The sequence below is a fragment of the Arvicola amphibius genome, chromosome 6, assembly GCF_903992535.2.
Source record: "Arvicola amphibius chromosome 6, mArvAmp1.2, whole genome shotgun sequence".
NCBI lineage: Eukaryota > Metazoa > Chordata > Mammalia > Rodentia > Cricetidae > Arvicola > Arvicola amphibius.
Window position 1 is genome coordinate 22644915 of NC_052052.2, and position 14496 is coordinate 22659410.

The window sequence follows — 14496 nt, forward strand, 5'->3', positions numbered from 1 at the left end:
GCCTGTCTCTGCTTCCTGAGTGCTGGGATTAATTTGTTTTTAAAACAAGATTCTATTCTGGAATTTAAATTTAGGTCAATCCTTCTGTTATGGCCTCCCAAGTGTTAGGATTAGATGTGTGAGCTAAGAGGCCCAACTCCCAGACTTGCATTTCAAAAATAGTGTGCTAAATTCTGGCTTGAGAGTAATGAACACAAAGTTTAAGGGTGGGAAATTGTTGGAGATTTAGAGATAGAAATGATGGCTCCTCAGATAGAGGCAGTGGAAGCAGAGAAATTTGAGTGGGATTTGTGATACTATAGGGTAAACAACAGGATTTACGATTACAGGGGTAGGGCTGAGCAAGGTGGCTCATGTCTTTGGTTCCAGCACTTGGGAGGCAGAACTCTGAGTTTGAGGCCAGCCTGGTTTATAGAGTGAATTCTAGGGACAGCCAGGGATATGTAGAGAGACCCTGTAGAAGGAGGAGGAGGAGGAGGAGGAGGAGGAGGAGGAGGAGGAGGAGGAGGTCAGGCTTCTTCTTCTGCTTCTTCTCCTTCCTCCTCCTCCTCCTACTCCGCCTCCTCCGCCTCCTCCTCCTCCTCCGCCTCCTCCTCCTCCTCCTCCCCCTCCCTCCTCCCTGCGTCTAGCCCTCATTCTTATTACTTTCTTCTTTCTTACTTCTTCTCCTCGCCCACCTCCTCCTCCTCTCCTCCTCCTCCTCCTCCTCCTCCTCCTCCTCCTCCTTTCTCCTGTTTTTCTCCTTGGGGCTACTAGAGGGGGAGCCAGAGTGTGGTAGCACATACTTTTAATCTCTGTAAAGGCAGAGACAGGAGGATTTCTGGGAGTTGGAGGCTAGCTAAGGTTGGTGGAACAGTAAGGTGTGGAAAAATGTCAGGATAACCCAGGTTTCCCACATGTGCAGTGAATTGGAAGTACTCCCCTGTTGTCAGGGACCAGACTCAACAAAACACCTCTTGCCAGAGTAAGGGCGTGGGAATGAGAAATATAAGTAAAGAGTATGAAGATGCGAAAATAATGAAACAGAAACCACAGAATAGCACCGGAAGGGAATTCCAGTGAACACTGAAATTGCCTGTTTAATTTTTCATATACTTTTATACCCAATACCAAAGGGGGAAGAAGGCCACAAAAGACTTCTTCAGCATGTTACAAATGACAACTCGAACAGTTAATTGCTTCAACACTTTGAGACATCAAGTCATTAGAATTCTGTTGTTTAGGCAGTGAAGCCACTCTAGACCAAGTATCCTAAAGGCAGCCACTCTCCAGGTAACCTCATATTACAAAAGAAGGAGCAGAAGTATGCTTGCACATCCTGACCATCTGTCAGGATGGAATGGATCTACTTGTATGAGCTATTTTAATGTCAAAAGAACCAAGTAACCACATCCTGAGTCAGGCTGTGTAGCTACACTCGTTGTCAGCAATTTTGAGCAACCTCCAAACTCTCTGACCATCAGACAATGTGGAAATAGGCTCACATTTTTGGGCCTCCACACCCTGTCATACAATAATGTGCTGAGGCAGAAGAATTGCAAGTTTCAGTCCAGTCAGGGCTACATAGTGAGACCCTACCTCAAAAACAAAACAATTTAGGTATCATGCATACCCCAGTGGTCTGTAGGTTCCAGCAAAGCCACATGAACATTTATCTTCATTGTCTTAAGCTCTTGCTCTTGCCTTTGTAATGTCCCTTCAAGTACTTATGGAACTTCCAAGGACCAGTAACTGCAAGTGATGGAGCCTCCACAGGCGATGGATATTATATAGTTATATATTAGAACTTTAGTGACCCTATATTAGAATATCTCTTATTAGCAACATAACCATAAACATGGGTTAAAAGTTTAATGTAATTTATTATCATTGTCACAGATTTTATTTAAAAATATGTGTGTTTATATGTGCACAGAAGAGTAAGAGCCCACTGCAGTCGTCAGAAGAAGGTATAAAATCCCTTGGAGCTGGAGGCACAGCTCTGAGCTGCCTGATGTGGGTGCTGGGACCTGAACCCTTCCGGAAGAGCCAGCTTTCCAGCCCTGATTTATTATGTGACCATACACTAATGGTTCAATTTGTTTCTGTGCTTTTTTTAAAATATTTTTTTAAAGATTTATTATACATATAGTATCTTGCCAGTGTGTATGCCTACATGCCAGAAGAGGGCACCAGATCTCATTACAGATGATTGTGAGCCACCATGTGATTGCTGGGAATTGAACTCAGGACCTCTGGAAGAGCAGCCAGTACTCTTAATCTCTGAGTCCTTGTTTTGTTGTTTTTGAGATAGGGCCTCATTATGTAACCTTGCCTGATTTGGAACTCAATATGTATTCCAGGCTGGCCTCCAATTCACAGAGATCCACCAACCTCTGTCTTCTGGGTACTGGGTTGAAGGGCATACCCAGCCCAATAGTTCCACATCTTAATGTATATAAAAATAGAGGCATGGTGGTGCAAGCCTTTACTCTCTCCTCTGAGGCCCCGCCTCTGCCCACTGCCCCTACTGAAGATGACATCTGTGAGGGACACATTAGGAGCGAGTCATGAAGTTTAGCTGGCTCAGCACTCTCTCTAGGTGAGTCACTGCGGCAGGCTGGAAATGGGGAAAGTTTCACACGAAAACTCCGTGAAGCCATCTGTGCCCCAGACCTGCACTGGTAGTCACCATAGCTGTGTGGCTGGAGTCCTCCTGGGAATGATGATGGGCTTCTGAAACACCCGATTAACCAGGATGCAATCGGCTCTCTGGGTTTTGATTTCAGAAGTTCGAGCTACAGATCTAAATTCCAGAGCTGAGAATTCTGGAAGGGAATACTGGCATGGGACCAAGCTCTGCTGGAGGCAAAACATGGAAATGTCCTGCCCCCATCCTATCTGACAACTTCTCAAACACCCTACTTGGCTAACTCCAAGATGGGGTTGGGTGGGTCCCTTCTCCCTGAGCATGCCCACAGCTCTTTGTGCACCTCTGACAATACTGTCCCCTTACCCCCACCCTGCTGCAGTGCTTAGAATAAACCCAGGGTCCTGAACATAGTAGGCAAGCCTTGTCACTCACCTATATCTCCAACCTTTTTCTTAAAAAAAGATTTATTTATTATGCGTACAACATTCTGCCTCCATGTATGCCTGCAGACCAGAAGAGGGCGCCCACCAGATCTCATTACAGATGGTTTTGAGTCACCATGTGGTTGCTGGGAATTGAACTCAGGACCTCTGGAAGGGCAGTCAGTGCTCTTAACCTCTGAGCCATCTCTCCAGCTCTCCTCCCAACCCTTTTTGTTTATTTGTTTTGCTTATTTGTTTGAGACTTTTTCTTGCTATGTAGCTCAGCCTAGCCTGCAACTCATGGTGTAAACTCACTGCCTGTGCCTCCCAGCCGCAACCCATTTTAAGCCCTTTACTGATACTATCTCTTTGACCATGGGTAGCCCTGAGATGGGCATCATTACCCCTCTGATCAAAGAGGAGGGGCTGAAGAAAGCTAAATGATGCACAGATCCACACAGCAGGTCAACCGCAGCCCCTCATCCCATCCGAATCCCTATGTTTCAATCTCATTGTATCCTACCTCTGAGGAGCTGCACCAAGGGCGGCAAGAGGGCAGGAAAAAAAAAAAAAAAAAAAAAAAAAAAAAAAAAAAAAAAAGCAAAACAAAACTGGGGTTTTGGAACTTCACCTCTAAAACAAAGTCTAGCTAAAAGCCAGTCAAAAGGATAGAGACTGGAGAGCAGGCCCTTCAGATCCACAGCAATAAAATGCACCCCGAAATCTTCGTTAGGCACTAAGCGTGTGGGCATAAGCATTGATTGTTTTTCCATGGCTGTGATAAAACACAGGACCAAGGTTTTCAGGAGGAAGAGGTTATTTAGGCTTAGGGTTCCAGAAGGATGAGTCCATCTCCATCGTGGCAAGGAAGCAGCAGGCCAGGCAGGAAAAGCTGAAAGAGCTGAGTGAACTAGAAACGGAAGGAGTCCTTTAAAGTCTCAAAGCCCCCCTCCAGTGACAAGCGGCCTCCAACAAAGCTCACCTCCTAAGCCTCTCCAAACAGCATCAGCAACTGGGGACCGTGCAGTCGAAGATCTGAGACTGCAGGGGACGGCTTATTCAAACCACCACAGCTGGTTTGCATTCGTTCGCCTTATTCCGCACGCGGGCTTTTCAAGTCTGCTTCCCTCGGCTGAAGCTGGGGAAGTCCAGACCTCTAGGCTTCTGGGGATGGGACTGGCTTCCCCGGCCCCAGGGAACCCCTTCTATCAGCCCCCACCCCACATATCTAGAGGGTTAGTACAACAGCAGCCCCCTCAACTAAGGTTCTCAGAGATTAAAGTTTGTGTTCTCACCGGGAAGAGGACCTCATGTGGCCTCCCGTAAAGATGAGGCACAAAGCCGGGCTGCTTCTTAGTTTCTGTCCTGTGTATGTGGTAAAGTGTATTGCGGGATGTTCTGTTAGACATTTACAATAACTAGTGATGTCAGTCTTGAAAAACCCCCACCAGCTCCTTCCCAGCCACGGCTTTATCAAAGTTTTAACAACCTCCGCTCAAGGTTTTTCTATCTGGGCATCTTATTACAGAGCAAGGACGCGCCAACCATCTGTAACACCGTCACCCAGGGTTTTCATGGACGGGGGAGCACACAGGAATTGCAGGGGACCCATAAATCCTCCTCTCCCCTGCACCTCCTCTGGGATTTACTCTGCTCTCAAATTGGATTACTTCCACTCCCTGACAGCAGCTTCTACATTTCATTTCTGCTCATTTATTCACACTTCCTCTCTCCTGGAACTTATTCTCCCGATTAAAATCTGCCTTCTGCCTTGAACTCAGTAGCACACTTAATTTTCACTTGTGTCTCAGCTCTTGTCACATGGGATTCTTCATTACAATTATCAGAGACCATTCTTTTAGAAGGCAAGACTCACTCTATTTTATGGAATAAGGTGTTGCCTGATTCTAGGACATCAAATAAAAGCCAATTAAGACTCTTACATTTTCCACTCAGGAGGCAGAGATGGGTGGATCCCTGTGAGTCTGAGACCAGCCTGGTCTACAAGAGCTAGTTCCAGGACAGGCTCCAGAGCTATACAGAAACCTTGTCTCGAAAAAACAAAAAACAAAACAAAAAAAGTCTTACATTTTCCAAAGGCACCCCCACATATATACACATATATACATAACTAAATAAAAAATAGATTTTCAGCCGGGCGGTGGTGGCGCACGCCTTTAATCCCAGCACTCGGGAGGCAGAGGCAGGCGGATCTCTGAGTTCGAGGCCAGCCTGGTCTAGTTCTAGGACAGGCTCTAGAAACTACAGGGTAACCCTGTCTCGAAAAACCAAAAAAAAAAAAAAAAAAAAAAAAAAAAAAAAAAAAAAAAAAAAAAGAGCACATATTGTTCTTGCGGAAAACCCAAGTTCGAGTCCCAGAATCCACATAAGACATCTTACAATTCCTGTAACTCTAGCTCCAGGGGCTCCCATTCCCTCTTCTGGCTCTTCTGGCCTCTGTGGGCACTGTATTTATGTATGCAAAACTACACACATACATACACACAATAAAAAAAACAAAAAAATTAAATATTTAAAGCTAGGTGTGGTGGCACACACCTTTAGTTCTAGCACCTGAGAGGCAGAGGCAGGCTGATTTCTGTGAGTTCTAGTCCAATCTGATCTACATTGCAACTCCAAGCCAGGTAGGGCTGCAGAGTGAGACCTTGTCCAAAAAAAAAAAAGCAGCAGTCAAGAGAGAAACATGAACATTACAGGGTCTCATAAGGAAAATGTTTAGTTGACTGACTAGCTACCTAACTAAGACAGAAACTGACAACAAGCGGAAAGCAGGACCGTGTGAACTCTGGCTTTCTCTTCAGTGTGCTCGGGAGAGAATCCCGGCCCTCACACGCTCAAGCATTCCACCACTGAGCTCCATGTCTACCTCTTCCTCGTTTCATTTTCCTAGGGAAGAAACCGCTGGCCAGATGGCCAAGGAGATCTCAGAGAACCAAAGCTACAGCCTGACAAGTGAGTACAGGTCAGACAGTAGGATGTATTAGAGAACTCAATGGCAAATCTTCCATGAGAGGATAAACCGGTCATGGAATAGGATACTTGCAATAGGTCATCCATCAGAGATGTCGGGAAAGCTCGTGAGGTTGCAGAGATGTCTTAGTGGTTAAAGAGAGCTTGCTGCTCTATCAGAGGACAGGCGTTCAGGTCCTCTAGCCCACATTGGGTGCCTCACAAATGCTGTGGCTCCAGCTCCAAGGAATCAGATGGCCCTTCTGAACTCTATAGGCACTTGTGCATACACGTATGCACACATATACACAATACAATACATTTTTTTGAGACAGGTTTATGAAGCCTTGTCTGGCTTGGAACTCACCATGTAGACTAGTTTGGCCTCAAATTCATAGATATCTACCTGCTTATACCTCTAGAGTTCTGGGATTAAAGGTGTGTATTACAAACCTCAGCTAAAGCCTGGCAGTGGTGGCACATGCCTTTAATCCCAGCACTCAGGAAGCAGAGGTAGGTGTATCTCTGCAAGTTCGAGGCCAGCCTGGTCTACAAGAGCTAGTTCCAGGAGAGCTAGGGTTGTTACACAAAGAAACCCTGTCTCGAAAAACCAAAAACCAAAACAAACAGCTAAAAAGATTTCAAAAGAAAAAAAGATCATGCAAAGATCATGCAGAACTTAGTACACAACATGATTCTATGGTGTTTACCTTTTAGGCTTTGACTGGCTCTAAGGGACTCAATTGGACCAATTGTCAGGGTCCGATTCCCCAACATAAACTACTTTTCCCTCTCTGAACTGGCATGGAGGTGGGACAAGAGTAAGGGTCCCTTGAATTATACTGTGCTGGAGTGGTGTGGTAGTTTGAATAGGGATGGCCCCTGTAGACTCATGTGTTTGAATGTTTGGTCACCAGGAGGTTGTTGGAAAAAGAGTGTCACTGGGGGTGGGCTTTGAGGTCTCAGATGCTCAAACCAGGCCTACTGTCACTCTCTGTTCCTGTTGACTGCTGATCCTGATGTTGAATTCTCAGCTACTTCTCCAACACCATGTTTGCTTGTGTGCTGCCATGCTTCCTGCCATGACAATATGGCCTAAAGCTCTGAAACCATAAGCCAGGCCCAGTTAAAAGTTTCCCTTTATAATAGCTGCTGTGGCCATGTGGCTATGTGTCTGCATAGCAACAGAAGAGTGGCTAAGACAATGGTTATGATGGTTAGAGATGAAGAGATATCCTCAGAGTAAACCAGTTGGGGGGAAGAATTTGGGGGTGCCTAAAAGAGTAGGTAAAAGGCCAGGGGGTGACTCATGTCTGTAATCTCAACGCTCAGAAAACAGAGGCAGGAAGGTCACAGAAAGTTCATGGCCAGCATGATCTTGAAGTAAGTTTGTCTCAAAAAAACCAAAACAGGACTTGGAGATATGGCTCAGTGGTATAGAGTAATTACTGCTCTTCCAGAGAGTCTGAGATCCATTCCTGGTATGCACTTTGGGTAGCTCAAAATCTTCTGTAATATCAGCTCCAGGGATGAGGTGATGTCCTCTTCTGGTTTCATTGGGACCTGCACACACACACACACACACGCACACGCACACGCACACCACCCACCCACCCACCCACCCACACCCACACCCACACCCACACACACACAAATCTTAAAAAATTCAGGTCAGGCTGGAGGGATGGCTCAGTGGTTAAGAGCAGTGACTGCTCTTCTAGAGGACCTGAGTTCAATTCCCAACACCCACATGCTAAGTCACAACTGTTTATACCTCCACTTCCAGGGAATCCAACAACCTCACTCAGACACACTTGCAGGCAAAACACCAACACATATAAAATATTTTAAAAATTCTAGCTTGACACAAAAACTATATGGTATTTTTGTTGACTTTGTTTCATTTTGCTTTGCTTGTATTTTTTTTTTTGTCTAATTGGTCTTTTGCTTAAGTGTTTTGTTCTCTGTTTCTGTGGAGGTCTTTGTGGGTCTTTTAAAAAATATTTTTATTTAAGGCATATGGGTGTTTTGCCTGCATGTATATCTGTGCAATGCCAGTAAAGGCCAGAAGAAGACATCAGCTCCCCTAGGACTGGAGTTACAGATGGCTGTAACTGTGACATGGGAACCAAACTGGGTCCTCTGCAGGGACAGTTACTGCTCTCAATCATGGAGACATCTCTTCAGTCATTTTGTTTTTTAAAGAGAGAGAAAATAGAATATAAGGTTGGGTGTGTAGAAAGATAGGGAGGATCTGGGAGGAACTAAGGGATGGAAAAATAAGATATAAATTGCATGAAAAAATTTTAATTAAAAATACCGTGTTATGAAAATAAAACATAGCCCTCCAAAGGTCCAGTCATGGTCAGCAGAACTAGTTATTATATAAACTATGTAAAATTATATATTACTTTGCTTAGAATGTAGTTCAGTGTTGGGACTAATTGAGTCCTGGCCTTCAGCTGCTCTTCCCTGCTAGCGCCTACTAATTGAAGTGACTAAAAGCTGTGCTTAGGCTAGAGGATCAGAGGATGGGATTTTCACCTGTTGGCCATTGACTGCAGGGTATTTAAGCCTCCATGGTGCTATTAAAGAAGGGCTTTTGTACCAGCGATTGGAGGTCTGTGTGTCGGTCTGTCCCTGCTTGTGTTTCCTCAAGCTCCAGCCCCTTGCCCGAAGCTCGCGAACTGGGTTCTAGCGCATAGAGAGCGCAGAAAGGGGGCACGGTGCGCGGCAGTTCAGATTGCTTGAATGCTTACCTACCTAGCATACACAAAGCCCAAAGTTAGATTCCCAGTACCACAAAAGCATGGTGTGGTCATGCAAGACAGTAGACAGAGGCAGGGCATGAAAGGAGAGTGAAGGACCCAACAAAGACAGGACTGACACTCCTACTGACAGAAGGAGTGTGAGAACTAGACAGCCAACATAGATTAAAGGACTGGGCCTGTGATCATTTTTTTTAAAGATTTATTTATTATGTATACAACATTCTGTCTCCATGTATGTCCGCACGCCAGAGGAGGGCGCCATATCTCAGTACAGATGGTTGTGAGTCACCATGTGGTTGCTGGGAATTGAACTCAGGACCTCTGGAAGAGCAGTCAGTGCTCTTAACCTCTGAGCCATCTCTCCAACCCCACTGTGGTCATCTTTTTACAGAATAAACAGAAGGCAACAAAACGTATAAGCTAAAATGGCTCAAATGCCTAAATCTCACAAGGGTAGAACTACAGGTGTGTCATTTGCCTTGGTTTGTTCTGGGGGGACTGGGAGTCCCTTCAATACCCTAGGTGGCCTGGAGCTCCCTGAGTAGATCAGACCTATCTCAAATTTGCGGTAATTCTCCTGTTGCTCCCTTCTCAGCGCAGGTGTACGGTGTACGCTACAATGGCGCATCTTAACCGGACCTCCCTCACACGGGGTGGGGCACGACACATTGAATGCCAGTGTGTGTATGTGTGCGTGTGTGCATGCATGCGTGTGTGTGTGTGTGTGTGTGTGTGTGTGTAGAGGTTAGAGGACAACTTGTGAGGGCCGATTCTCTCCTTCCACCATTTAGGGCATGGGGATAGAACTCAGGAAGACAAGCGGATTTACCTGCTGATCCGACTCCAAATGCATCTTTTTTTTTTTTTTTTTTTTTTTCTGTTTCAAAAGGCTTTATTTTCACTTGGTCCAAGACTTGAGAGGGGCTCCAGGGCGTTACAAAGCTGCATAGTGGCTTCTTGAGAGGTTCGGGTGAAGGTCCTGAGGCCGGCTGCAGAGCAGAGGTGGGAGCCCCTTAATGAGAATTCTCTTGCCAATTTTGAACCTGCTATAATGGAAAGCTTAGTATCACGACTTCCTGGGTGCTTTGCTTTGGATCTGGAGCCACTTTCTTCCGGCCTTTGCGTCTCTGATTGACACTTCTCTAAGTCTTTTATTTATAAGTCTTCTATTTCTCCCTCCAGGCTTCCCTTTCTCATACCCACGACACTTATTCCTTGGGTCAGCCTCTCCCAGTGATCCCATCTTCCCATCCCGTTGGGGCAGTCTTTCCCTCTCTTCCGGCCTCACACTGCTCTAACCCTCTTTTCCCCTCTCCCGGTCCCAAGAAGCGTTCTTTCATTTCCTGGCTGGTGGGGCGGCCCCCGATTCCTCTCGGTCTTTCCAGGGAGCTCCCGAGACTCGGCCGTTGGAGGAGGCGTGGCCCACGAATAACAGGTCCGCGGCCCCACACTCTGCGGGCCCGCGCGCAGACAAAGACATTCCACAGCTCCCGCCCCCTCCGCCAGAGTGTGGGGAAGGGGGGGGGGGGGAGACACGTGTACCGCTAGCGCCGAGTCACGTGGAAAAGAAAAAAAAGAAACGATCGAAGGCGGCTGGCGCCCGCGCAGGCGCAAAAAACTCGAAGCCTGAGCGGGGAGGCTACGTCCTGAGTCGGCGCAGGCGCTGTGGCCCGACTGGGGACTTTGTTCTCCACGGAGAAACTCAAGGGCGGTGCCGGTAGACGCCTGCGCACGCGCGCCGCCTCATTTCCGGTGCTCTCTCGCTGGGTCGCTCGGGTCGGCTTCGGTCGCCGTCGCTCCCGCTCTTCCACCCCCGCCAACCGCCGCTCGGGCCTCGGCTGCCGTCGCGTCGCTTCCTCGCTCGCTCGCTACACATCCTCCCCGATGCAGCGCCGGGACGACCCTGCCGCGCGCCTGACTCGGTCCTCGGGCCGCAGCGGCTCCATGGACCCTTCAGGTGTCCACCCCTCGGTGCGTCAGACCCCGACTCGGCCGTCACCGCTGCCACACCGGTCCCGGGGAGGTGGAGGTGGGCCTAGAGGGGGCGTACGGGCCTCGCCCGCCACGCAGCCGCCACCGCTGCTGCCTCCCTCGGCCACGGGTCCCGACGCGACTGTCGTGGGTTCCGCGCCGACCCCGCTGCTACCCCCGTCAGCCACAGCCGCGGCCAAGATGGAGCCAGAGAATAAGTACCTGCCCGAACTCATGGCTGAGAAGGACTCCCTCGACCCGTCTTTCACTCACGCCATGCAGCTCTTGTCCGTAGGTAAGCGGGTCTTGGCGGTGGGTGGCTGCCGCTTTGTTCCTCTTGCTCCCGCCCCCTCGGACTGTCCGGGCATCGAGAGTTCCCTTCTCGATCTGGCCTTCGAGATCCTGCACCCACGAGTCCCACCCCGGCTCAGGGTGTAAGGGGAGATTTCTGAGCCTTGGACGAGGCCCGAAGAAGACTCGCGATCTGCGAGCGCGGGGAGCTTGATGGATAGTACGGTGCTCCCGCCCCGTTCCCGACCCTGCCTCTTCCTCTAGTAGTTGCCCCGCGCGCCAACGACCAGATCTTTCCAGAAATGAACCCGCTTTCCCAAAAAGGAAAAAAAAAAACAACAAAACAAAACCCTTTTTGATTGCGCGTGGTGGAGAGCGCCTTGAACTGGGGTGTAGGAGGGAAAGACGGCCGGAACCGGGAGGAACTGGGAGGGCGGGCCGGGATGCTCGTCAGCCGCTGGCACGGTCTAGTGAGAGGTGCGGGACTTAGCGGGAACTCGGTTTTAAGTTACTCAGAGTCTGGAGCGACGAGACAATCGGACGGAGGTTGAGGTTTTCTCGAACCGAGTTTTCCCGCTAAGGTCTGTCGAATATGAATAGCTGCGGACCCGGACGTTTTTTCTCCTTTATTTTAAAGTGTGTCTTTGCAAGCATGCAAAAGTAGGGAAAGTAAGCCAGAGAGACCGTGGGAAGAAATAAGAGGGAGGTAAGGGACCTAGGTTTTTTTTAGTGTGAGATGAACGAGAAATCGGTCTTGTTTTAATTTTGGCTTGAGTAGAGGTAGTTTAAGAAAGGTGGCCTTTGTTCTCTGCTTGCAGACTAGCGAGCTGTCTTAAGTTTTCTTACTCAGACCCTCATTTGTAGTTAAGGCATGGTTTTAAAGCATCTTATGATATCCAAATCTTACTATGCATATGAAAACCCACTGTCCGTCTCACTGAATGAGTAGTTGGACTCTGGCCAGAATGATACTGTGGACAGTTCATTGTGAAAATACCATTATCTGGTGGAGAGATGGATCAGCGGTTAAGAGCACTTTCTGGTCTTCCACCGGGATTCGGTTCCCAGCACCCACATCATGTGGCTCACAAACACCTGTAACTTCAGCACCAGGGGATCTGATGTTCTCTTTTGTCCTTTAGGCACTCAGATACTAATCTGAAATGAAATAAAAGGAAAAATATCATTTGCCTACATTTGTTCTCTATCTCCCAGCATTGATGAAAGAGCTTTACTATTTTTACATTGCAAAGAAGTCTTGTATCTACAGAATGATTTAAGAACTGGTTTTCTTTACAGGCAGATTATAAAAACAGCAATTAAGGGTCTTAAAGTACAGTAAGCAAAACTGGTCAGTAAATACAAACGTTTAAGATCAGTTGGTTGCATTTCAACTTAGTGTCCTTGGGTTGTGTCCCCCACCCCCACCCCAACTGGGTTTCTCTGTAGCTTGTCCTGCCTGTCCTGGAACTAGCTCTCCTAGACCAGGCTGGCTTCGAACTCACAGAGATCTGTCTGTCTCTGCCTCCCAATTGCTGGGATTAAAGGCATGTCCCACCACCGCATGGCCATACTCAAGTTCTTATGTCTCTTTTTCTTTTTTTGGTTTTTCATGACAGGATTTCTCTATGTTTTTCTGGCTGTTCTGGAACTTGCCTCAAACTCAGAGATCCACCTCTATCTCCCAGAGTGCTGGGATAAAAGCTGTGTGCCATCACTGCCCTGCTAGGTTCTTAGGTTTCAGTCCATTACATTCTAACAGGTTATTACCGATAAGAATTTTCATATTTTTCCTTTTTAATTTGAGGCAGGTCTAATGTAGTTGAGGCTACATGATGTAACCAAGGATGACTTTTTCTTATTAAAGATTCATTTATATATACACACACACAGCACACGAGAGGGTACCAGATCTCATTCTAGGTGGTTGTTGGGAATTGAACCTCTGGAAGAACAGCCAGTGCTCTTAACTGATGGAGGATGGTCATGGGCTTCCCCTTCACTTAACCTCTGAGCCATTTCTCCAGTCCCCCAAGGATGACTCTGAGCTTCTGTTACTTCTGCCTCTACCTGCAGAGTTTGGGAGGTGTGCCTCACCACACTCAGTTTGTGCAGTGCCTATGATCAAACACAGAACTTCATGCATTATTTACACCCTATTAACTGATCTACATACTCAGGCCATCTTTTTATGTTTTTCATACTGGCTTGCAAATAACAAACACCCGTGTTTGATTTACTGAGACCAAGAACCTGCAGACTGAAGAGTGTCTATGGTAAAGGCTGACTTGGTAGTAGTCTTAAATCTTTATAACCTGACAGATTAATTGCAGGAGAATTAAATATCTGTTTTAAGATGTTAACTTTGGAAACTGACCTTTAACTAGTTAATCTTGAGAAGCTTAATCTAGCGAGCTGTCTTAAGTTTTCTTACTCAGACCCTCATTTATAGTTAAGGCATGGTTTTAAAGCATCTTATGATATCCAAATCTTACTATGCATATGAAAACCCACTGTCCATCTCACTGAATGAGTAGTTGGACTCTGGCCAGAATGATACTGTGGACAGTTCATTGTGAAAATACCATTATCTGTATTTTCATCTGTAAAGTGTTTGAGAACTAAATTATATGTAAAATCAGCCAGTTTGTTGTGGCCTACACTCAATAGATTAAATGTCACCACTGTTTTCTTCTGGTTATAAATTACTGCATGTACAAGGTAGAGTTTGGCCTTTCTGATCTCAGGTGCTGGTGGTCATCTTGTAAAGGTTTTCTGGGTTCATCAAAAGGAAAAAAAAAGATTCTTAATGTTACTTTTAACTTTGTAGTCAGTTTCAACTTGGGTGTGTGTGTTTGCTAAGAGAGAATGCTTTAGTTAATTTAAGTTGGGTCTTTTTTCCCTTTGTTTGGTTTTGCTCTTTTCTTTCTTGAGTTAAAGTCTTAACTATGTAGACCAGGCTGGCTGGCTTTGAACCCACAGGGATCTGCATTGCCCTTTGGCTTTTACTTCCTTTAAAGTTGTTTAGTTGGGGCTGGAGAGATGGCTCAGAGGTTAAGAGCATTGCCTACTCTACCAAAGGTCCTGAGTTCAATTCCCAGCAACCACATGGTGGCTCACAGCCATCTGTAATGGGGTCTGGTGCCCTCTTCTGGCCTGCAGGCATAGACACAGACAGAATATTATATACATAATAAATAAATAAATATTTTTAAAAAAATAAAGTTGTTTAGTTATGTTTTTTGTTTGTTTAGTTTTGGTGGTTTCTTTTTTTCTTTCTTTTTTTTTTTTTTTTTTTCCTGAGACAGGGTTTCTCTGTGAAACAGTTCTGGCTAACCTAGAACTCACTCTGTAGGCCAGGCTGGCCTTGAACTCCCAGAGATCTGTCTGCCTCTGCCTCCCAAGTAAGTGCTAGGATTAAAAGCAATGCCACCACCTC

General features: G+C 46.6%; 1 protein-coding gene across 2 annotated transcripts in view; it reads left to right on the forward strand.

The window, feature by feature from the left end:
* The first annotated feature begins 10553 nt into the window (after positions 1-10553).
* Positions 10554-14496, forward strand: part of Khdrbs1 (KH RNA binding domain containing, signal transduction associated 1) — a 40574-nt gene continuing 36631 nt past the window's right edge. For both annotated transcript variants that reach the window (XR_005285838.1, XM_038333867.2), the window contains exon 1: positions 10554-11061. Coding sequence is in view for 1 of the 2 variants with exons in the window: in XM_038333867.2 (XP_038189795.1) it covers positions 10680-11061 (382 nt within the window). In the remaining variant the exon portion in view is untranslated. The remainder of the gene's footprint in view (positions 11062-14496) is intronic.